At 42.1% G+C, this 25,802-nt stretch overlaps 1 protein-coding gene across 2 annotated transcripts in view; it reads left to right on the plus strand.

The window, feature by feature from the left end:
- Positions 1 to 25,802, plus strand: part of suclg2 (succinate-CoA ligase GDP-forming subunit beta) — a 96,998-nt gene that overhangs the window by 17,205 nt on the left and 53,991 nt on the right. The window contains exon 2 of one of the 2 annotated variants that reach the window (XM_070959523.1): positions 7,408 to 7,549. In XM_070959523.1, coding sequence (XP_070815624.1) covers positions 7,408 to 7,549 — 142 coding nt within the window. Of the gene's footprint in view, positions 1 to 7,407; positions 7,550 to 13,253; positions 13,303 to 25,802 lie in introns of those variants that run through there. The other variant, XM_070959524.1, reaches the window with a different exon arrangement.

The following is a 25,802-nucleotide window of genomic DNA, read 5'->3' on the forward strand; positions in this document are numbered from 1 at the left end:
GCTCGTTATCAGGCCTCTGCAGAGCTTGATGACGAGCCGATCGTTTGAATCAGGTGTGGTGGAGGAGGAATCATCTAAAACATGCAGGGCAGTGGGACTGAGGACCAGAATTAAGAAACACTCACTACGTTTACATGCAGTCAAGTAACCCTTTCACAACTGGAATATCAGCAGTAAGCCGGTTGCGCACGGCCATGTAAACACCAATAACCCTTTTGAAAAACCCAAATATGACCCCTGGGTTACTCCTTTTCTAACCCGAATTTTTGGTCATGTATACGCCTATCGGAATATCCCCATCGCACGGAACATTAATTTGTGTTCTGCGCATGTTCTATTCGCAAGGAATCTTGGTCTTTTGAGTGCAGGTAGCATGGGTATGGATGGCACAGCTCCGGCTCCATTTCCTATTTCTTCACGTTCTTTCCTTCCAAGTGAGACAGAATAGTGTTAAGTACTGGTGGTGGGTCAGCACCAGCACCAAAGCGCAAACGAAGGCGACTGCTACCGGCCCCGGGCTGCTGTTGTTGTTGTTGTTGGATACAGGAAGAAGAAGCTGAAATGACGCACATTGCGTCATGACATTCTCCGTGCGTCAACACATTGTCCGTGCGTCGCTGTTTTGATCGGGATATCCCAATTGATTACCCCGTTTGCTCACGCATGTAGACAAGTTATTCTGAATTGTCTCAGAATATTGACCATAACCCGAATATTTACTGCATGTAAACGTAAGGACTGATGTAATGTGTGTCCTAACCATTAACCTACCATAATACCGCACAACCAGAAATTTTCTAATGTGGTTATTACTGATGATTTCACTTCAGCTGCCACTCACTTTACTTATATACAGAACAGGACTTTTCCTTCTGAAACACTGAAGTATCTCCTTATACTGTGTACTAAATCTAGAATGTTTCAGTACTTTCAATGATGTCTTCAGGAAGATTCATTTTAATTAGAGAAGCAGGGTATTGCATTGTTTTCTGGATTAAAGATCTATTTTTAAAATGACGACATCCTCACTTACAGAAGGTGTTGCCAGGTAAAGCAACAGGCCTGCTGTTTTCTTACCCAGTGTTTGCCTCTTGATGGTGTTGAGCCAGATGTCTCTGCATACAGGATGTATTACAGCATTGCCATCCCAGATTTCACTAACAATTGTAGTAATACCAAGCCTCACTTCACCTTTTTAATTATGAATTCCAGTAGTCAAGAATACCTGTGTATGTCTAAAAGTCTTTGTAGCACAACAGGACAGTAGTAAACAATAGATGGAGATGGAGTCGCTGTTCCAAGTCACTGCTCAGATGCTGGCATCAGGCCGTCATTAGGGCATAATGAAGAATATAATTTAAAAGTTCAGAAAGTTCATTAACACAGCTAATCAGGCATGTGTCATCTGTCAGACCATCAATCATTATGGAGCTCAGTTGTCTGCAAAGTGGAAAATTTGTCATCGGCTTCAATACTCTATTGAATTTAAAGCAAGAAATACAGATATGTAATACATGTAACAACATTAAAACAAAGCAATATTCAGACACCAATCGGCTAATGATGAATAATAATTGCAGTTTATTTCTATGTCATTTTGATAGAATTTGGCACAGAACCTCACACACATTTTTTGGTTGCTTATCTGAAGTGTGAAGGTTGTGAATGGCCTCTACACATAACATGAACAACATTGCTCTTTGTATTCAGCATGTGTTTCCATCTTGGCTGCGACTGGCTACTCTATATCTACGTAGCTAAGTGCTAATGTTAAACTTGTTTCAGGTGGTGGATTGGAGGTTAAGTAATACACAAACGTAAGTTATGTGTCTCTATAAAGTAAGTCGCTGGAACTAGGCTGCGCAAACAAAACTGTATAATAGGTTACACAATGAAGCAGTTATTTGCTAGCAGAAAGGTTCTGACTGACTGTGTTTACAAGAGTGCTATTTAAAGAAATACATCAATATATTACTGTTATACATGTACACTCAAAGGCAACATTACAGATAAGGCATTGTGAGCTTTCAGGTAAGTAGAAATACATCACTGGATGACTGCATGCAGGCTGTATATGTCTGTAGATATATTGTTATTAGAGTGCCAAGTAAGAGCCCAGCTTTTATACAAATTGTCTGTGGGTCTGGTACATGCTAGAAAATGCCCCAGGTGCCTTTCCATTCTCTGGTGTTTTGCTCTAGGTAACTGTCAGTGCCTGGAGGGACACCTCCAGCCCCACTTGACTTCTTCGGGAAGCAGAAGCTGTTATTTTGGGAAGTCTGCTAGCTCTTTTTCCTCCTCACTGCTCCCTTTGTGGGGTGACAGAGGATCCATTTTAATTGGTTTGAGTGTCCTTGTTAACTGGTTTGGGAAGGCTAACAGCAGATTTACATGATTGTTGCATCTTTCTCTCCAAAGGTGTGCCCGCGCTTTGGCTGGAATTGGGATCAAACACTTTTCTTGTCCTTTTAGACTATGGCCGTGGCTTTCAGGTCACATTATTGTCATCCACCAGTGGTTTTAGGACATTCTCCCACGTTTTTCAGTCTGTGTAGCATAACAACAGCCGTCTGTCTAAGAGGCAGTGAATGTTTTCTGTTTTCTCAATTGTACTGGAACTTTTCTGTATTAGCCAAATGGTTTCACTCGATTGGAATGTTCCAGAATCACCAAATTTAATTTTAACTCTTAAGTTTAGATCACATTAATATTTGGATAAAATTAGCAATGCATGAATTAGTGGTGCTCGAGCCTGCAGCCAGCAGGGGGATTTGTGTTGCTCATTTTATCTTGACTCTCTCTCAGTTTCTCCAAAAATGAAGCCAAAAGTGACAATAATGTGTCATCACTGAAGGATTGCTGTCTCTAACAGCAAGTCCCTTTGTGAGATTCACAAGCTTGGAGTTGAAAATGACTGTGGGGTGCGGTATTGCTGGTGTAACCAGCACTGTGTCTGCACTGACCTTAAACTGTTGTTTCTCACACCTTGCTAACATCTGATTGCAGTGCAAGCTGGACCATATTTAGATGTTTTTTAGATCTCTAAATTTAGATTGTAGTCCCAATAGTTAGACCTGTCAGTTGATGTGCCTCGATGTAATCTGATGCTTCCTGTTGAAAAGACATGTAACTTGGTCCTGTGGTCCTCTCATCTGTCGTTTTCTTCGATGAAATGTAGACCAAAAGATAGACTGACAGAAGGAGACATGCACCCAGGCAGCAGAGCTAATCCTCCCAAGGCAAACAGTTTGAATGCCGAGGGAGGTGGATGTTTTAAGAGAGGAGGCCCTGCAGGTACCTGACAGCAGGCAAATGAGACTTGCTTTGCAGCTTGGTTCCTTAAGGCTGTGGGATGTGTTCCCACAACAACAGACCGATACATTTTGTCCAAATCTATTTGAGCTTTTTCTAAATTCTGCTACTTTGGCCGTTGACAAATACAAATTTATTACAGCATTGCGGGCAAAATGTAGGGCACAAAGGCCAAAACCAATGGTGCAATAACAATATGTGATAATTACATATTATAGAGAAGTAGTGAATGGATTCATATTTATTGTTATTGTTATATTTTAATAATAAAATTAATTCTATAAATGGGTTAAGGGTGATCAAGATTGATTCAACACTGATTGTTTCAACACTCATGCAGGTGTTAGCATTTTAGCCTGAGTCATAAGAGCGTCACAAAAATGACTTAAAACAATTTTTCTACATGTTAAACGTTTAACACACAGATGGGAAACTTCCCAAGACGAGACTCTAGTCTCTTCTTGTCACTAGATATACTACAGAAACACAGAAGCTGACAGTAAGAGGAGCTAATGCACGGAGAAATAGCAGATGTTTCTGGGTGAATAGTTGTTCAGGTTAAAGGGAAGCTTAAAAAGGGGGCAGTGAGAATGCAGAGCTTTCAACTATCATCAGAAGTCATTAATAACATCAAGCATTGTGTTTAGGAAAGTAGATTAAAGATAGGTACCCATAGGGAAACCATTTACTGCATGCTGCCATTACAAACTGAGCACAATTAGCTTGTAATTAGCCTGATCTGCCACTGTTAGTAATCAGTGCCAACGTACTTTATTAGACTGTAACCCAATCACAAATCAATAACTACTCGCAGTCAATGAACATCAGACAAGCTTGTCATACTTTAGCGGTTACCTAGTGTTTCTGTCTGCAAAAACATAAGATAAGAGGTGTCATATGTCGACAGTTTTCTTGTCAATTCAGCATCAATATAAACTATTTCTCAACAAAGAAACAGACTTCACTTGCTAGCGGGTTAGCTGTTAATGTTTACAGAGTGGGAGAAATGTCGTGCTATTGTTGATGTCCAGCGTGTTGACGGAGGCCTTATGGCCACACCCGCAGCATCCACGGCAGTGGCTGTTTGGCTTTGGTATAATCCCTGCCCTGCATTGCTATGCAGGTCTCTGCATATCTTCCTGCCCTGCGTTTGAACCCCTCTAGACACCTTCATGAGTGACATCATCAGTCTTGGCTGTTATACGATGCTATGGGGGACGGAATTAAAAGCGTAGCTCCACATGTGCACATACAAACTGGAAAAACTGAAGCATATGAATAGTATGGTACTGCAGAGGTGACCTGCGGATGCCCCTCATTACTGTATTCAGTTATGCGAGAGAAGAAGCCAGTATAGAGCAACATGTCCTGTTCTCCTAGAAAACAACCTCTTTTGGTTCTAATGAAGTCTCCACACAGGCTCTCGTGAGAGCTGGAATGGTTAAAGCATGCTAATACACTGTGCTGTGGCACAGAAAGGACGTTGGCATGGCTTGTGAATTACTAGTCGAGCGGCTTTGTTTTCAGTGAAGGGGCCATTATGGTTGCAAAATTTCAGGAATATTCAAGGTGAAAACTTTCCATGGTAATTAACAGAATTTTATGAGAAACAAGGGTAATAAAATGGATTTATTGGAAATACAAGTGTTATATGCTTAGCCTGTGTTTACCATGTCGCATGCAGATGTAAACAAACCTTTCACCTTATCATAAGCAGACATAATTGAAAACCTTTCTAATAGAAATGAAAATCAAGAATTTGACAATAATGAATGGAAATACATTCATTAAAAGTCTTTAATTAATTAGCATGCTCAGCCAAGCTGCATCCCACATGGTAACAGCTAGCCAGCCAACGCTAGCAGATGATGTTAACAAGTTATTAACAGTGTATTTTGCTTTCGGCTTCTATCTGCTGGTTCTCATTGAAAGCATGTCATCCTTTGGCTCAGACGCTGCAGCTGTGTGGGCTGCACATGTGATGGGAGAATGTACTGTGCATACGGAGGGTTGTAATTTTACTGAATTCCTATTTAAAGGGATGCTGAATGGTCTGTGCATGTGATGGAGGAATGCACTGTTGAATGCAGTGCCTGCCATTGGACCTGGTTTTGCTTTCTATGTGTATCCCCCCCATATAAATTCACTCTTACATGGAACAATTTTTGTATTGATATTGTGCTACATTTCCAAAAACCCCTGAGCTTCACTTCCCTTACAAGTTTTCTGGAAATTTTCCAGAAATTTACTGACCCTTTTCAACCATAGGGACCATTGATGAGTGTGCTTAGATTCCAAAAAGGTTTGGCTTAGCTGTTTATTGCTATTATTAGAGTGACCATGCTAAGCTCATTAGACTTTAATCGCTAATAACCATTAAGGGTCTACATCTGACTCCCTCCATCACTTAATGGTTGAAAGATGCTGAACAAATAGCATCCCCCCAGCCCTGTGATCTTATTCTTTCCCCACCATGAATGATGGGGAGTGCCTGATGACTTTAAAAGGTGTAGAGTGGCCTTGTCATCCTCAGTGCACCACTGGATCAAAATGTAGCCTAAAAATATGGTTGCTTTTTCCTGCTTTTGTCTCCTTAAACCTCAAAATACTGGTTTGATTAGCGCAGGTGTAAGATTCACAGATGGCATAATGAAGAGGATTCTTTTAGCCACTTCCAGTATCTCTTTCATGCCATTAATGACTCTTGGGCATACTGCAGAAACATTGCTTTTGGCTTTGGGACCAAAACACCCACTGTTATACTCACAGTACCACTATTTTCCTCTTGTAACAGTCGGCCATGTCGGTTGTCCCTCTGTCAGCTCCTTCTAAATAATTTCACTTGACTGCCATAATTTTTGTCAGTCAGTTTCGAAGGACGCAGATTCAATTTCAAGGTGTGGTGCGCAGCTTGACGCAATTGCCATATTTTAGCTTTTGTTTCTGCCCCCACAGAAATGTATTTTTCCCGCTGTCAAGCACAGAACCAACCTGGAGACGCTGGCTACTTTTTTGAACTAGTGGTTGTTGTTTAGCACAGAGTATTGACTGTGCAGGCCTAAGTGCAGCCGGCGTGATTGAACATTTGATTTTGCTGCGTTGATGTAGTATTGACAGTATAATAGCAGTATACAATAGGGGTTGGTATAAACCAACATACTGTACAATAACAAGTTGGCAATATCACGAGATGCCATCATCATCTGCGTTTTAATGTGCCTCTTATGTTCATGCAGGTTTCCTCAGCTAACAAATGTCTTGTGTAGCCCTGACAGTAATGGTGGATAACATTTTAGGTCAGTTTAACTTGACTTAGTCAGCAACATAATGCGCTGCAATGCTGATGTTATTATCATGTTAGTTTAATCTTCACTGGGTGAGGAAATACACACACTGAGGAATCATTTATATGCCGTGCCATAGTTTAGCTCACAATCCTTGTTTTCCCTTTACTTTAATGGCCTTTCTCTCCTTAACGACTCCCTGAAGATCTTTCCTGTGAAAACATTTGTATGCACGCACACACGTACACACACACACACACACACACACACACACACACACACACACACACACACACACACACACCCATGCACAGAGTAGTGTGTGCTTGGTTAGAGGGATTCTAACTCTAACACAGCCTGTGTCTCCCCGTCACATTAAAAAGCCAATTTCCTTTTAATAGCAACAACAGCTGGAGCTGACAGGGCCTGCGTCTGCTGATGGAGCAAACAGCTCCAGACCTGTCCTGCAGCTTAGGCCTGGCTGCCTGTCTCATTACTGGAAAAGGGGAGAGAGAGAGAGAGATGGTGGGGGGGGGTGACAAGGAGGAGGGAGGAGGAGAGAGGATGTAGCCTGTGCACTCCGAGGCAGGTGTTAGCTTGTTTTGGTGTTGTATAATGTAAAACACCGCAGCAGAGAGTGCACGGGCTTGAAGAGACTTTGAGCTGAAGTAGAAAAACTGTTATCATTAGGCACGATGGAACCCTTGAGATGTTACCTTTTTATAGCGCTGTGTTACCTGTGTTAACTAGCTTTCACCTGAAAGTCACGCACACTCATTCTTGCCTCCCTCCTTCCCTCCCTCCCCTCCAGTGCACCTGGTTGAGTCCCAGGAGATGGCTGAATCTGCAAGAGTACCAGAGCAAGAAGCTGATGCAAGAGAGCGGCGTGGCTGTCCAGCGCTTCTATGTGGCCGACACGGCGGCTGAGGCCCTGGAGGCTGCAAAGAGACTCAGTGAGTTGAACTCACACACACACACACACACACACACACACACACACACACACACACACACACACACACACACACACACACACACACACACACACACACACACACACACACACACACACACACATTCATTCATGTTTGTCCACTCAAATATAGAATGGAGCAGCCAGCCTCTGACAGTTAGGTGATGGTTTAAAGAGTTTGATACTGTCAATGAGATATGACTTAATATTTGGAAATTCTTGCAAATGGAAATATCCTTGTTTTCTTTGAGTCCTGTTTGTTTATTTAACACAAGCCAGACATCTGAAACAGCAGTGTTTTAATGTTGTTTGAACACAAGCAGCCATGGCCGACAAGACCTTTACCAAAATAAAATATCATGAAACTTAGCAAATTTATTGCTTCAATCGGGAAATATCAGATCAGAGAATTAAGTGAACAAGACCAGGCAAAGCATTCAGTGTTTTTTACTTTGATTGCATGTTTTAATTTTCAACACCCACTGTAGTGTCAGTGCTGTGGACACAAAGTCGATTCTCAGTCATATACCAGCAGGTTCATTTGAGATTAGCTCAATGACAAATGAACTGACGAGTCTGCGTGCAGGTGATTGTGTCTGTTTTGGGCTCAGTAGCATGACTTTTATTTCAAGCTATTGTAAAATGTCATGTTTGCTGATCTCAGTGTTTTGGTGACATGGCATTATGATCGCGAAGCGGTAGAAGTGTTCTCATACAGTGAGCACCACGTGAATCAGGTTTAAATATAGGAAATGGTGTGTCCATTGTATGAATTTATGCACAGGCTAATTACTCTTATTTACTCTCTTTATTACTTTGATAATAAGTTAGTTTTAGGGCTTTGTAAACTGATTTGGTTGTAATTACTGTGTTAGATGTACTGCTGTACACTGTGAAACCTTAACGGTCCTATTTGTGCTGCATGGCTCTTTGGCTCTGCGACAGGACATGCAAGTGGCTGTGGCTAATCAGGGATGAAGTTTTATCAAGTTTAATCGTGTCTTTATGCTGCATGCTTATGGGCGGAAGCCTGTTTTTTTGAGCTTAGTGGTTGCGCCTGCTCGCTTTTTCATCATGCACTCATCCGGACTAATCTGTTTCACAACCTCTCATGTTTAGTTTCTCATGTTTTGCATGGTCTTTTCTTCTTCTTTATTTTTTGTTTTAATGTATTTATTCGTGATTATTGGTTACACTTTGGATTATTGCCCCCACACGCCCACATGAAGCCATGCAAGGAAGTGACTCTAATTTTATTCTTGTAACACAGATCTTCACAAAATACGTTCTCCTCACATGAACAAAGATGGTTTAGCACACATTTGTATGCACCTACACATAGCTTTCTCTTCCATCCGCTACCTTCCCTGTTCTACTTTCTTCCCACACACCAAAGTGGCCAACGCATGCAGTGTATATTTCCACCCTCAGCTTTATATTTTATTCAGTGTCCTCTCGAACTACAGCTGCGACTTTCTGACAGTGCATCCAGGTTGGTTGTCAGCCAGCGAGGTGCCACTCTTGCTGCTGCGTCCGGGCTCCTGAGCCTGGGGTGCTGCCTTCGGTGACCCTGGTTATGATGCAGACAAAGATAAACTGAATAGGAGGAAGAGGATATATATTTTCATGACAGTACCTATATTGCTTGATAGGGGGAAAAATAGAGAGACAGAAACCTTTGGAAGAGGGAGTTAGAACAGATATCTTAATAAAACCCAGGCTAGACTCAAGGGTTGATTTACCTATGACTCAGGATTTGTAGGTGTTTTTTTTGTTTCGTGTTTGGTTTATTGTAAAATCTATTTTAGGACATTTCAATGTTGAACTGCAAAATACTGTATGTGCAGAGGGAAATTAACTTCCTACAAATGGGGGCTGAAGATGATTTATCATTGCGGATTGTCCACTGCAGTAGAGGTAATTGCAAGACTGCAGTTCAGAAATATTTTTATTGGTTTCTTCAAACAATATTTCAAGGCCAGTAGCAGAGAACTTACACTTTCCTTTGCGCTTTGTTGCTTTTCAGAAATGGACAAGACACGTGTTAAATAGCCCAGCATCAGGTCCTAATTACCAGCAGTGCATTCAGATGAACTCGACTGTGGCTGTGACCACTTACATCACGGGTGTTAGTAAATTCCCAGCTAAATTGAAAATATGCAGCAAAGCAAATTTTTGCAGCTCTGACAGTAATTTGCGGTTGGCTTAGTAAATCAACCCCCCTATTCTCACAGCCTACTTCAGAACTGCTTTATCTTCTCATCTCCATTGGCTTTGGTCAGTGTCCGAGTACATTTGTGTGTGTGTTTCTCACACTCTTTGTATCCTGTGACTATTGCTGGCTCACCATTAAAGCATGCAAGCGAGTATCTCCTGACGCTTAATTTCTTCAGCTACACATCGTGTCTTTTCATGAATGTGTGCGGCTCACACATGGGCCGTGTTAGGTCATACATGAATGTGATAGAGAGCGAGAGAAAGAGGGAGATCAGTAACCTCTTAAGTTATGATCTGTTGGGCTGAAATGCAAACTGAGACTGTCAAGCCCTGACTCCCAGGGGTTGAGGGGGAGGCAGGGAATGAAGCCAGCCTTGGATGGAGCTCTGTTTCATGGCTTTCCACTATAGAGGACACAGCGTATGACTCTGTACAGGGGATACGGATGGCTGGGGTATCTGAGCTGACCAGGAGCGACTCCAATGGATTTCTGTGTGGTGCTGATACCCTGCTGTGAGTCCTTGGTTCCTTGCATACACAATAGAATGAACCAGTCAAGCATGGAGGCACAGACACAGATGAATGACATGCGTGGGGTAAGCTTGCCCATATGAACACACAAACTCACACACATGCACACCAACCAGTATTCTCCTCTCTGCTACACTCACTTAACCATGAAGTGTTTAAGTTGACAGTTCAATTGCAGCTTTGCTAGAAACTCCTCTCACTCCACTCATGTACTGTAGAGTGATCCAACTCTCCCAAAGTGGACACAGATTGATTTGTTCTATTACCACAGAGGACAAATAGCTTAAAATCTTCCTCCTTCTCTATCAAAACAAACAAAGAAGAAAAAAAAGAATCAGACATGGACCACTGATTCCCTTTAGCTTGAGTGACAACTCTTAGGGGAGAGTTTACATTGTGGCAGATGGGTGACTCACAACCAGCTAATGGCTTAGGCAAAGTAGGGTTTCATTTCTGTGGCTCCATACTGGGTGAGCTGTGCAGGGAGTTATCAGAGACTCCAAAGTTTTTGTAATGTGTGCTCCACTGGGACTGAGAGAATGGCACGCTAACTCCTGCTGTCTGTCCAAAACCAATGACCCAAATCCACCAGTCTCATACCCAAGCTTTTAATCTTTGTGTTGTGTGTGTGTGACAGCCCATGCACCAAACTGCAGTTTTGAAAAATAAACTTTTGGACCTTAAGGGTCCATAACAGGGTTACATAACATACCTCCTATTTCTAAATATTCTCACTGACAATGTTAAAGATTATTGTCCTATTTTGTGAAGTTTTCTCATTTGCAAACATTTATGCTGTCTCTGACTGGATTTTAGGCATTCAGGTAGTCAGTCCTTTTGACTGCTTGTAGAGCTACTGTAAGGCAGTACTCATTTATGCCTCCAAGTAAATTTCTCTCTGGCAGAATCAATAATTGATGTGTGTAATGCGATGCTACTTTGGCATGTTGCGGTCAAGTTTCAGTAGCACCTCTGTTTCCGTGCTTCCTAAAATGTGACACAAAGAGGTCAGAACAATTGAGCTGCAAATTTTTGTGGTTGTAACCCAACACGGATCCCATTAAAAACATATATGATCAAGTGTATTTTATTTGCAGATTTCACTCAGTGCCTCATCAGGCTCATGAAAAAACCAAGGACTTGAGTAAGAGAGCACTTAAGAAAGAGACTACTGGGATCAGGCTACATGATGTATTTGCCTTTGATGATGGTCACCGTGTCAGATCTAACGATCACAGCGCCATCAACTCCTGCCATGTCTCAATGGAGTGACTAGCAAGACGCCGACCAATTATATCATGTCTTATTTCACCATTTTATATATATGTATGTATGTGTGTGTGTGTGTGTGTGTGTGTGTGTGTGTGTGTGTATGTATATATATATATATATATATATATATATATATATATATATAGAGAGAGAGAGAGAGAGAGAGAGAGAGAGAGAGAGAGAGAGAGAGAGAGAGAGAGAGAGAGAGAGAGAGAGAGAGAGAGATGGATATGTATTCCCTTCATTGAGTCACAAAACCGTTTCCATTGTGCAGTAATTATTGTTATTATTATTTCTTTTATTTTTATTTTTTTACTGAGTCAGTTGAAATCTGACATATTCATACTTAGGTCTATCTGGTCATAATGTCCAGCGAACATAATTCCAGAGTTCGATTTGAAAATATTCCGTCTCCGCGCACAGTTTCTCCACGCTGCTTCTGTGATGCTCCTCTCCTCCCCTAAGAGTTTATTTCCACCAAACAACAGTTGGTGATGATTGTTGGAACAGTGAAAAAATGAACGTTTGGGTGAGTTTTATTTTGTTTTTGTCTCATTTGAATGAAGCTTGTTTTACAATGATAAAATGACTGTTTCTGTGGATGCAGTCTGGTGGCTTTGCAGCGCCCTCATTCAAAAAACTTGTGACCGGAACTGCTCCCATTTGTCTGAGACATTAAAGTCTTCCATGATGCGTGGACCTGCACAGCTGCACACACAACGTCACTTTCATCGATTCAAAATCAGTGCGGTATAGAACATTATTTTGTTTATTTGTAATATGTAGGTATGAAGATATTTGAAGAGATATGAAGACATGCTTGTATTTAAATAATGTGCAAGTAGTATGTCTGTCCTTGCAAACCTATGTGTCTCCTTTTAGAAGGAATATTCAATACACACACACACACACACACACACACACACAGTATATATACAGTGGGTATATATCTGTGTGTATACAGGTTTTTTCACAAAGACCTGGTTGCTATCTGCCAGTTTTGAGATATCACAGAAAGTCCAGTAATGAATATAGATTTCGTCTTTGCCTTCGAAACAAACATGCACAGCCATGCACATGCACCCAAATATACACACACACACACACACACACACACACACACACACACACACACACACACACACACACATACAAATACCTGTGCCCTGCTGCAGCCAAAGAGAATGTGATTATGCAGTCCACTTTGTGTGTCGCCACCCGCATGACAGATGCATCTGTTGGGCAAATCTTGATGGATTTTCAGTCTGAATTCTAAATCAAAACCACATTTTCCCCACCCTTCCTTGCTGCGAGAGCCCTTCATGTCTGCCATGGCTCATGCCTCACCCAGCAATCATTCATTGACAAAGCCACGATGGAAGAGCACATTGCTTTGGATTCTTATCTCCACCGCATGTTGAGCCTGTGTGATGAATGGGAGCAACATATACTCGTGTATATGAACATCTCATATCGGATGAGTCGGACTGCGTTTCCCTTTTTTACCGTTGACATCAGCCTGACTTTCCTTTGACAAATCGTGTTGCAATTACATTTTCAGTATCTCTCAGGTTTGTTCACTGCGTCTTGTTTTCAGTTTGTAAAGTTACCTTAATTTCTCTCACTCTTGCTTCACCTCAGTCTACCTCTGCTGCTCTCTTTCACTTTTTTGGACTTAGCACAGCCTCACTGCCAGAATGACAATAAACAGAGGTAGGAAGCATTTTAATTTATTTCACTGGGTCATGAATATTCAGTGTAAACAGAGCAGTTTTTATGCATGGCTGTCAAATCTCATGTGTGCTTATTAGAGCGATAGTTAATTTGATATGTTGGCTTACTGAATAATAGTTAGCTACCTTGACATTAACTCATTGATGTGGCAGGCATGTGTGGGTGTGTGTGTATGTATGCGTATGCAGGCATGCAGATTTGGTTATGCTTGTGCTTTTTGTGATAATGTGTAAGGTAGCAGGAAAGAACGAGATCTATAAGATCTCCTCATCTTGCAAATGTTTCTCCATCAGTTTTAATATGCTACCCATTGCTGTCTTAAGTGACCATGCTTGAAAGCACTGAAAATGTGGTTGACTGAGATAAACATCAGCTCTTGCACTGAAAACATAAACATTTGGTTGGCCATGCTATATATAGTGTTTATTTTTCCCTGACAGGAGAGTCTCTTTTTTGGCTACTGGGGATCTTCAGGATCCCTTAAAGTCAAGTCAATGAAGCTCACACTGCGCCTCAGATGGTGTGTAAATAAAAGTAGCTCAAGGCCAAGAACACTGTCATTATGTGTATCTTAAAGTGATTGTTTTCAGCCTGCTCATTTAGTTGTCTACTCTCTGTGGCCCCCTCTATGCCTCGGGCCCATAATCCACAAATCTTTCCACACGGTACTGGCTTAAAGTGTATTTTGCCATGTGTGCTGTCAGTGTTCATGCCAGTCCTATCAGCGAGACCTAAGCGTTTTGGCTAAGTGTCAGATGCAATTCAATGTAGAGTAATTTAGATGATTTGTCAATTAAAATATCTTGCTTCTGAAGTTGGCCAAGCAGCCAGTCTCTAACACCATCAGAGGACCCAGCAGGTTCATCACAACCATCCTAGTGTGTGACGAATTTTGGTGTTGCCCATGTTGTCTAAATCTGTGTATCGTAGTATCAGAACACATGTTATAAAATTATTACATTCGATCCACGAATAAAAAGCTGCATGGTGTACACTATCTGCTGGGTGGAAAGCATAAGGAGATCTCCCAACCTTGAACGAAACGGCTGACGAGTGTAGGCATGCACCAGCAAACCCAGGGATGGAAGAGATAATTCGATTTTTCCTCTCATGGAATCCAGTGGTATGGGTCTGCCATTGTGCACTGAGGTGCAGTGGGGACTCCCTACACAGCTTCCTCTGCTGGATGCACTCCCAGACACATTCACTGCATTTCCCCTTCAGTGTGGAAAGACATGGGATATACCAGACACAGAGCCAAGGGCATGCTGGAAGAACCCAGTGGCATAGAGGGCCAGGGCAACTGCAACTGTGACAGCAACAGGGAGGACAGACAGGACGTTTCAGGCCATAAACTCCACATCCTTTATTCACTATTTGATGCATGCAATGAACATTCTAAGAAGCACATCCCAAATATCAAGTTGAGTGTTCAAATGTTGAATTATCCATAGCGGTGACACATTACAACGGTGTATTAGTAAGGATGTGAAATAAAAGGCTAAAGTCACAGATATAACATAGGCTGTGTTCACACATGCTCACACTAGGTGTTCCTCTCATTATTTTTGCTGGCGATATCAGCAGTTCCGCTTTCTCTGGCAAGGTGCAGAGACGCATTTACACCTCCGACTAGGCCTGGCGCTGGCGTATGAGATCATCTAGAGAGTGCCATATGCTTCTTCACTAACCCAACACACTGCCTAGCCTGTACCATCTGTCATAGAAATGCTCCTCCCCACCATGGGCATCACCACAAGCCATTCTGAGGACTTCCTTACCCATGCGTGACTCATACTCTGCTCTCCCTCATCCTGACTGGCCTATGTGCCAGTGGAGATGCTGTACTATGTTTTCTCAGTTTATTTATTCACAAGCTGTGCTGAACAGATAACCCGTATAAGAAGTTGCATATCTGAAGTCATCTGTTTGGTTGCTTGTCATTGAAATGTGATAGCAGAGATTACAGTGAACGATTGGAACAATGTCAGCTTTGCAACGCAGTTTAGGATCAGGAGGTGCTATGCTTCATTCATGCTATTGGTGCCATACAGTTGATTTCTATCTTGCATAAGCTGAATTCAAATGAAATGCCCCTATTCAACTGGCTCTAATTTCTTTGTTATAAGATGTGCAGTGCAAAAGGACTTCACAAATCAAGCAGAGATTTTGAATCCCTGTCGAGGGTGTTGAGTGGTGATATGCTACTGTGGCACATTAGCATCACTCATGCTTCAGTTCCTCTTTTATGTCATTGTGTCCCAACACTTGCTCAGTGATAAAGCCATTATCTGGATAATACTGGCTCTAAATTGCATGTTTTATTAAGGCTGTTCCATGCTTCATTGAGCAGTGAATTTGTAAGAAGCAATGCATTGGCGTTCTTCCCTAGCTCTCTTTCTCTGTGTGCCTTTTCTTTGAATTAACTCCAGTTCGGTTGCAATTTTTGCCTATCTGGATTTGAACAACAGTGTTCTATGAGCCCTTGGTCCTTTGTCATCAAATTGTAATATGCTTTGCTCTGTGTATGTGATACCAATCCCATCTCACCAATGACAAAGAAAGTGTGTGGACAAACCTAACATTTGTTGAATGAAAAAAGGAAAGTCTGGCAGCACACCTGATGCACCCATGGGACCCACTTCCTTTTCAACTAGGGACAGACAAATATATCTTACTGTCAAACATGTTTAAAACATGGAAAACATGGCCAGACCTCTCCTCGCTGCACATCCCCTCCCTTCTCATTCACAGTCCCCACTAGAGCAGCCTCGTGCTCTTCAACACTTCAAGCGCCTTTTAAGACCACTTTCATCTTCCCTCTTCAGAAAATGAAGCGGAGTCTCTGGTGAAAAGCGCTGACAGTAGCAGTTAGTGCTGAGAGTTGGCTCAACCACAGCCCTTTCACTTCTGTCTTTGTCTGAAGTAGTGAGGGATAAGACGACCCTCTTAGAGCTTTGTGCGTTTGTGCGTTTGTGTGTATGTACACCAGCTGGATCCCATGTCGTGTCCTCCTCCTCTCGTTGGTCTACTGGGCAGAGGCCACTGAGGCAGCTGCTCATCTCTTGAGGGAACTGATTTCTACAATAGGTTCTTGAACTTCAAAAGAATATGCAGCCTCAGTCTTAGAGGATTTTGCGCTTGTATTGTTTCCATCTTCATGCTGTTACTGCCAGGCATTCTGTCTCCATCAGCAAGCAGTTACCATCACCACCTCCGCTCTTTCCAATGTAAACACGATGGTAGCCCTGCTGTACTAGTGACAGTGGCAAGGAGGAAGAGTGTCTGTTTAATGATGTCTGTTTCAAATGGGTGAGCCTGCGAACAGAAAAATGAGGCCCAAAGTACCTTCTGTATATGTTACCAACTATGCAAGACCAGGTAAGTTAGCTAGCTATTTTTACAATATGGTTGCCTGCAGCAGTCCCAGTCATGCTGTCAGAGTAGATGAGAATGTGTTCGGTGGTTGCAAGTTAGATGGCTTCAAAGTGTACTTACAAACTGAGAAAACTCTGGTCGATGATCTTATGTATGAAACATCTGTCATAAAGTTACTATCATGGACACAGTTTAATGCAAATTATACAGAGTCAAGTGAGAACGAATGAAGAGTTCAACCATAGAGTCAGGGACTTTTGTGGGATATTCGTGAGTAATCACTCAGCTGAAGAACCATCTCCCAAGCAATGGCTTGCCAGCCGATTTCCTCTTTAATATTATCTTAATAATGCCATGACCAGCAATCATGGAGGTGAGGATATTGTTGTAGCTCAACAGTAAGATTCTATCCATTGCTCAGTGACAGGCTGTGTCCCTGGAAAATATGACCACGGTGTTGGCCCTGTGTATTTTTATGTTTGGGTTTACATGGCAAATATTAGAGGTGGCTGCACTTATGCACACTGCTTCTGTGTTTACACTTCCACGTCAACAACCTTAAACAAATGTCCTGCACATTTCAGTCTCTTAGCGAGGCTTGTGTTTGGACATTGTGCCTTTGGCTTCCACTTTCACTGAGGTGACTTTAGTTTTGCACTTGTCACACTTGACCATTTTGTACTTGGTACATGCAGTACTCAGTACTCTGTGTCAACTGCGCACTGCAAATGCGCAGTTTGCCAAGGCATGCAGGTACATGTAGAATGATCACATTGCTGTTCCTCGCTCGTTTATGTGGAATATTTGGGTATCATTCTACTTACATATACTTATGGGACTAATCTGGTCTGTGCACACCAGTAAAAGAAAATCATTTGACAAACTTCCAACCATTAACCATGCTGCTGCTCTTTACGTGGCCAGAGTTTAAAACAAGTATTATGTTAATAACTTCCACGTAAATGTGTTCGGGTCCATTTACATCATTTGCATAGCTATTAACTGGTAATGTCAAGTCAAAACAATGTTGCTCTTTCTTCTGGTTTTATCCACACATTCTGACCTTTCCTCCTTTTATTTTGTCCTCTGTTTAGCCCTCTCATTTTTTTCTCATTTTCTCTTGCATTCTCACATCAGTCTGTTGTTGCTCTCTTGCACTAACTAACTGTGTTGCTTCCGCTGTCTTTGTCTGTGGTCCGTAAAACCCCTTAATTTATGGTTTGCCCTCTTGTAAAACAAACATAGTACAACAGCAGTATCTCTGTTTCTTCATTTGCCTCTTTGATCACGTTGTAGAGGAAATAAACAAGTGCAGGGAGTCAGCTGGAGTGAGCTGCAGGTATCTCTACCTCGCCACCCCCACTCCCTGCAGGGCTCTTGCTGATGGACTTAGTGGCTCTCGTCCCTTCAGAGGGCTGGCCTGTCACACAGGAAGACAGATGTTAGTCTGCAGTTTTCATGTCTGCACTACCTGCGAAGATAACACACACCTGATGAGGAGAGAAGATGGGAAGGGGCTGGATTGAAACTGGAGGTTATTAACAGGGCACAGCAGCCCACTGACATACACTGCACCAGTTTCATTCAGAAACACATTGTAGGCTGTATGATAACTGCAAACACTTGCAAACTGATTCCAGAAAAGTATGGATGCTGTATAAAATATATATAAAACAGAATGTGATAATTTGCTAATCCTTGTTGACATAGACTGGATTGAAAACAGTAGGCAACATATTTAATGTTTTACCTCTTCAGTTTCATTGATTAGCAGCATTTCAACTAAGTTGGGACAGCAGCAACTAAAGACTGGGAAAGTTGTGGAATGCTCCAAAAACACCTGTTTGGATCATTCCACAGGTAAACAGGCTCATTGGTGACAGGTGAGAGTATCATGATTGGGTATGAAAGGGGCATCCTCGCAAAGCTCCATCGTTCCCAAGCGAGGATGGAGAGAGGTTCACCATTTTGTGAACACATGATTGTGTAAAGGATATTACTACATGAGATCAGGAACACTTTTGGTAACCACTGCCGGTAAACACTTTTCGTTTGTAAATGATCGCGTTCTGCTTTTACGCCTCTGTACCGGTGACAACCATGGACAGTTTTTGGGGTTGTCCATCCTTCTGTTCCACTCAGGCAAATGAACGCAATATCTCAGGAACACCATTAGGAAATTTCTTCACATTTGCTGCAAATGTTCACTTGGACTCAAAGATAAACTGATTTGGTTTTGCTGGTCAAAATCACACAAAACTCAAGAATTCATGTATTATTAAAGACAAAATTTCACACTCATGTCTCATGGATGAAGTGACAACTTTTACATCCAAATGGTTAAAGGTAAATTTTACTGGGACACCATAGTGTTCTATAAAAACACTTTTCTGGCCTTTATTCAACACCTTAATTCAAGAGCCGAAGGAGATATTGTGACCATATAGTCATCTACTTACCAGAAGGTCGGTGGTTTGATCCCTGGCCCCTGCACACTACTGAACCCCAAATTGCCCCCGATGCTGTGCCATGGGCGTGTGAGTGTGCGTGTGAATGGTTATTGCTCACGACGAGCAGTTGGCACCTTGCCACCAGTGTATGAATGTGTGTGTGAATCAGCGAAATCTGGCTCAAGTTGTAAACAACACTTTGAGTGGTGCTATATAAATACTGTCCATTTACCATTTTCCATTTTGCTGCAACATCCATATTTGAAGCGCCACAAGCTCATTGGTTATGGTGATATTGACAGATGACTGTCGTTGCACCATGTGAAGAAGCTCTCCGTCAGTCCTCTGGACTCCTCTGGAAAAATAGTCTCTAAGTGAAGACAGCATGTTCTCTAACTGGAAATCATTCACTGCAATCATACATGTCAGGGTAGCGATAACTTCCATTTTGCCAAAAACGCTATTATACCTTTAATTAAAGCTGCAGTAGGTAACTTGTATAAAAGTAATTTTTTGTCATATTTGCTAAACTGTCCCTGTGCCCAGACAGCAGAACATGAAACTTGTAATCTGTGAAAAAAACGGCTCCATTGGTCCCACCTACTGCTCCTACTGTGATTTGCAAGAATCCTTGCGCCTGACACAAAACAACCAATCAGAGCCAGGGGAGCATCTGAGGGAGTGTCCGACATCTGTCAATCACTACTCACACACGCTGCAAACCGCCCCCTCCCTCCGGTCATGCTGCCGGCTGCCGCTCAGTCAAACAGCTCTGTGAGTGGCGTCAGGAGGCGAGTGAAAGCTATGGAGGAGCAACAGCCACCCGCAAAGGAGAAACTGCTCATACCGCCGCTGCCAACAACAGCTAACAACAACAGCTACGGCTAAGACAACAAATAACCAGAAAGCTAAAATGGTGATTGTTACAGTAACACTCCGCAGCGTGTACAGTATGTTAGCGACTATGATGTAACAGCTGGGCAGAGTTAGCTTGTTTCCAATGCTAAGCTAATGTTACTGGTTGTCATGGTAGCCGTACAGACGCCGCAGGGAGGAGGGGCTTGGAGGCAGGGCATGAGTGCAGCAGAGAGGGAGGGGGAGTGGCGTGGAACTTGTGTTGGTTCAAATTTTCAGACTAAGTCTGCTCTCCTCTCGATCTTAAAGTCCTTCAACATCTTCTTCTTCAAAGTCACTCCCTAGATGAGTCTGGACAGATGTGGATGTAAACTGTCACTGGTTGCAGTGTTAATTTTGACAAGAATTTTAAATTTTGTTTTAGTCGCCTACTGAAAATCGTTTTTCTAACAAGACTCCTCTGAAATACAAATGATTAAAGAGCACACAGTGGTAACAAAACAAAAGCAAGCAAAAAGCATAGATTTGTTAATCTATGCTTGTGTGTCAAAAAGACATTCATAGCAACCTAAAACAGACTGGCAAAAGAGCTTAGTTTGCTCAAAGACTGTCCTGAGACAGTGAGTGGTACTGACTACATCTTTTTTTCGGATGGAATATAAGAGAAATATTTCTATAGGTCGTCTCTCCTCTTCCTTCCCACCTGACGTGCTGGTGAAGATGAGGCACTCATCTTTGAGTGGCCAACAGCAGCTAAAATAGCATCTTTGGCCTTTAAACTAGCTAGCTTAGACAACATGCGAACGTTAGCTTGCCTTGCTGTTATCTATCAGCGGGCACCCGACATGTGCCTGGCATGCACTGAGCAGGCGAAAAAATGAAAACAACAACCAGGTTGTCCGCCCAAACATAGACAACATTTTCGTCTCGTCAGGGCATGATGAACATCAATTTTGCTGTAATTTTTGTTAACAATATTTTTTTCATTTACATTGTCGTTACAATTTAGTCATGCAATAAAATGACGTCAACGTCAGAATTTTCGTTCATAAAATTAACGCTGTAATTCCAGTTATTTACATCGTACACATCTGAAGATGTTATGTGTGTTTTATGTTAGCAACTGTGTAATTGTTCTCCTGTCTGTCTCTGCCAGGGCACTCTTGAATTAGAGATTTTTTATTTCAACAAGACTTACTCTCCATTAAATAAAGGTTGAAGAATGCCCCAATTTTTGTGGAATACACATCGTACAAAGACATTTTAAGAATGTGCACTGAAGCTCATAGACAATAAGAGCTCAGACACACATGCCCAGATACAAATTATGCTGCCCTCTCTAAGGACCTGTTGTCATCCCATACATTAGCTGCCTCTTAGGTCTCTTGTTTGGTTGAAAAAGCCATGCATCTGAAATTGTCTTAACAGCTGTAAATAGGCTTTACAGGGTAAAGCGGCCTGTCTCTCAAAGAGCTGATTTCTGTAAGCAGCTTAGTGTTTCCACCTCCTCATTACGCACCCTAACCTATTCATGTTGTGGGTGAGACATGGAATTATGTCTCACACATCCCCTCAATCGTGTTTGGATGATACTAATGTGCCAGTGGAAGTGAACATGTCGTCTAATATTTGTTGTCATGGTACTTTGCATAAATGCAGGCTACCAGGTCATGTTGGTCTAAGTCAGACCTTAGAGTAAAGTCAAGTTCATAACTATGAATTGTACTGGTGGAGTACAAACATCATTATGCTTTTTTTGTAGGGATCTCCAACCATTAGGTATGCTTCATTACTCATATAGTGCTAATGGCATTGCAAGAAGTCCTCTTTCCCAGCAGTGCATCAGCAGCAGCAGATGTTGGTAGCTTTTAGAATTGTTTCATCTGCTATTGTTCATGCTGAACTGATGAAAAATATGAAGTCAATAATGAGAAATGAGCAGCTCATGTTTGTGTTTTCTGGAATACACTGTTGTCTGAAACCCAAAGGTAATATTTATCTAGTTAACTGTCTCATGGCATGGCTTGATACCAGTAAATGTCTTTGCAGAGGCATTGAACTCAAACAAATGATTCTCCCTACAGATATATACATAGATACACAGCAGCCATTCTTCCACAACACCATTATCATTACCATCACTGTTACCCCTCTGCTTGTATGGCACTGAAAAACTGTCAGCCAGGGGTTTGAACTGCACCTCTCTGTCACTGAGAGGAGACCAGGGCCATCTCAGGATGTCATTAGAAGTGCTGTCTATGTCTGAAAGCCAGGTGGACTTGTCCTCTAATGAGGACTCGGTCGTCATGCAAGCGCTGACTGGAGGAGGTGTCACACAGAGGTGCCACTGTCGGTCCGGGACACTGATATTCTCCTCCACTGAGTAGCACTGAGATGGCATCATTAGAGGCAGAGATGGACAGAGGGATGGTGGGCTTAACCAGACAAGACAGTGAGATGGTAATGAAAACATTTAGTTGTAGCCAACAGAGAGGTCAAATTATTATCTTTGGCTTGTTTCGTGTCTAAATCCCTTGTCCCTGTTATACAGGTCCCAACATTTAGTCTTACAGACATGCCGGTAGCAAGAGGACTTTGTTGAGCGTGGTTGGGATTTTATGCATGTTTGTTGACTTTTCAAACTCAACTGAACAGGAAAACATTTAGCTTTAAGAATTCCAAGGTCATTGCATGTCAAGGTAGATGAAAAACTTAAGGTTTTATTTTCATATCTTTCCTCTTGGTTCACCTACCATCATTGCATGAATGGACAGCAATTTTCTGTCTGACCTTTTCGCAGTCTGACAGAATTGGAAATGCTAAAAGTTTATGGAAAGCTGAACTTGTCCAAGATAGTGCCAGCATTACCTCCGTGGTTAAAGAAAACCATCACACAAAGAGTCTAAGCATTAAACACCACCTGTTCCATTTACTGGTCCTGCCAGTACCAAAGTGTCGTTAAAGCATAATGTACTGGCAAGGCCCTGAGTGTTGTGCCAAAATAAGTGTTGGCCACACTTGACCTTTTTAGACACACAGAAGGGACAGCAGCATACACATACTCAGTTTTCTGCTTATGCTATTAGTAAAGGAAGTCTTTGATATGCTGCATTGCCCATGGTACTTTTTGCTGTAGTAGGTCATGAGCTGTCTGAGGATTGTCAATCATCCAGGTAATGGTGCCTCCAAGTGCTTTACAAAAGCAACATGACCTCTGCAACTGGACGACTTGTAGAACCTACAGCACGTCCAGTCACCTTTGTAAAGCGCTTAGAAATCGGTTATGAGTCCATTGTTCCCATTATCAGAGAGCCATTGATTTTACATGGCAACAAGCCCTGTGGTGAAGTGAGTCAAAAGCAAGAGCTGCTCCAGTAGCTTTCTGTAGCTATCAATGTGTAATTGACAACACTATTGAAGTTATTTAAAGACGCGGCATTTGCGACTAGATTGAAGCAAATGGAAACATGGTTTGTTCTTTCTACTTACAGTACTGGCAAAGCCCTCTATTATGAATTATACTTAAGCTGCTTGCAGTTAATTCAACAGAATACTAGGGATAAAGTAATTACATGTGTATTATTTGTTTTAATGGTCTTGATGGACTGGCATTTCATTTCAAAGACTTAATTTCTGCCTAGTATGAATCAACACAATCTTGCATCACAACCAGTAGGTGTGCTGTCACGAAGAGCACAGATGTTGAAGGTTAAGAGGTCTTTAGAGTTGGTTTTTTCTTCTCTCTAGCTTAATGGCATGAATCCAGCAAGGCTCGGCCTCTCTGTGGTGTTTGATTGTAGCTGTGTGCGCTGTAGCTGTGTTGTGTTTGTTTTCTCCTCTCTCCCAAGAGCTTGATTAGTCTTCTCCATTTAGCCGCCACATTACTTTCATTACAGCACACATGCACGCTGGGGAGGGCCGTCCTGATCTTTTTCTCCCTCCATGCAGATGGTAGCCACATCTTACTCTCTCTGAGATTTGGCACACAGCCTGCATCTGTCCCTTACCAGCCAGCATCCCCCTCATGGCACAGCCTCGAAGGCTTAATTAAATATCAGACCAAAGCTAACACTGCTGCTGGCCACTCACGGGCTACATGGAACGGGAGAAGGAGGGAGAAGAGAATAGGCCTTTGAAAGGAAAGAAGAGGGTGATTGTTGAAGTAACATCCTCTTTGCCAGCTGCTGTCACTGGCAAGCAGACTGGGAGTTGATTTGCACTCATTATTGGGAAATGAGTAAGGCCTGAGGAAGATGACCACATTACTCCGATCGCATGTGATGTGATTGGAGATGTTGTGCGATGTTAATCTCCTCCCCCGTGTCCCCAAGATATAGAAAATAAATGGAGATGAAAATCTTTCTCCGCATCTTCACAGTGAGCCATGCATGATACAAATGAAAGCGGAGAACTGATTATGCAACCTACAGCTCCCTCTCCCCCCAAGAAAAGGGTTTTCAATCAACTAACATCCAAACCACTTGCTACAGGGAGGACTTCGAATTATTTTGGCTGCAACAAGTTAGGAAATGATTTGTTATGTATCTTGAGTATATACACTGTCCACGCTCAAAGTAATGAAAACATACATTACATTAAAATCTTCTCAGGCAGAATGTACAATGTATTGCTGTCTGATAGAACATACAGTGCTACGTGTGCCATCCTTCATTTGCGTAACCGCTCGGTTTACAGATTTAATATTTCTTCAGATAATATGTGCCCTTCTTTGCCCTTGTTCATCACAGTGTCTGGGTCGAACCGAAAACCACGGCTTTTCTCTGATTTTACATGTTACTACTCCTTTTCCGTCCTCTCCCCGCTCTGCTTCACACTCATTAGGGGCCAACCCTTGTCTGAGTGTTAGAGGCCATCTCATGTCTGTCATAGTACCCAGATAATGGCCGCCCTGCTCTTTACCATGCACCATGTTCACTGTGATCTTTGAGGACATCATTATCCTCTCAATGTGTTCCTACAGAGACTGGTATTTCAGTGTTAACCAGAGAATTTGGTGTGATTCTACATTTTTTTGTTTTCTTTGAGCGAGTAATGTGCTATACAATATATATATAATCTGCTTTTTCATCATACAGTCTTTGAGATGCAGTGTGAATGCACTTTATCTCATTATATTTCATTTTCTTTCTTGTTTTTTTGAAGTTTCCTCTTACCATCAGCACATTGTTCTTTCAGGGCCCATTCATAATTGCTGATATTGCTACAATATCTTGTTGTGTGCTGCATAATAAGCAGGTTTGCTATCAATTACTAGTGCAGCAGGAATGAACACCTGCCTTGTTCTCACCCCATTACCTTCCCTGGCACATTACATGCCTTTTAATATATTTAATATATCTTCGTTTTAAAACCGTGGCTTGCTTTTTTAAGGTCCCCATCAATGTGTCAATACTCTTACCTTTCTCCACAACTCAACCAATGCAGTCTTCTTATTGGGCTACATCTTTGTTCTTTCACTTGTTTCTTTTTTTCTTCTTTAAAGCAAAAGTCATTTCCTCTGTGCCATCCCTCTCCACTGCACATGCCCGCAGGACACAGTATTTCATCTTGCTTTGAACTCTTTTAAATGTTGCGCAGTAGCAGTTTTTTATTAACATATTTATTCATTTATGACTCCTCTCAAAGCTCTGTGCATATGAGCACACCTTTATTTTCTTGTTCTCTCCCTCTCCTTTCTACCCTCTCAGCCCCAACTCTCCACAGAGAACAGGTCTCACTAATGCAGCGTTAGTTTAATCCCTGCCACGCTGTCAGAGGCTATTTTCTCTGGGTCCT

This window comes from Chaetodon trifascialis, chromosome 3 (assembly GCF_039877785.1).
Source record: "Chaetodon trifascialis isolate fChaTrf1 chromosome 3, fChaTrf1.hap1, whole genome shotgun sequence".
Lineage (NCBI taxonomy): Eukaryota > Metazoa > Chordata > Actinopteri > Chaetodontiformes > Chaetodontidae > Chaetodon > Chaetodon trifascialis.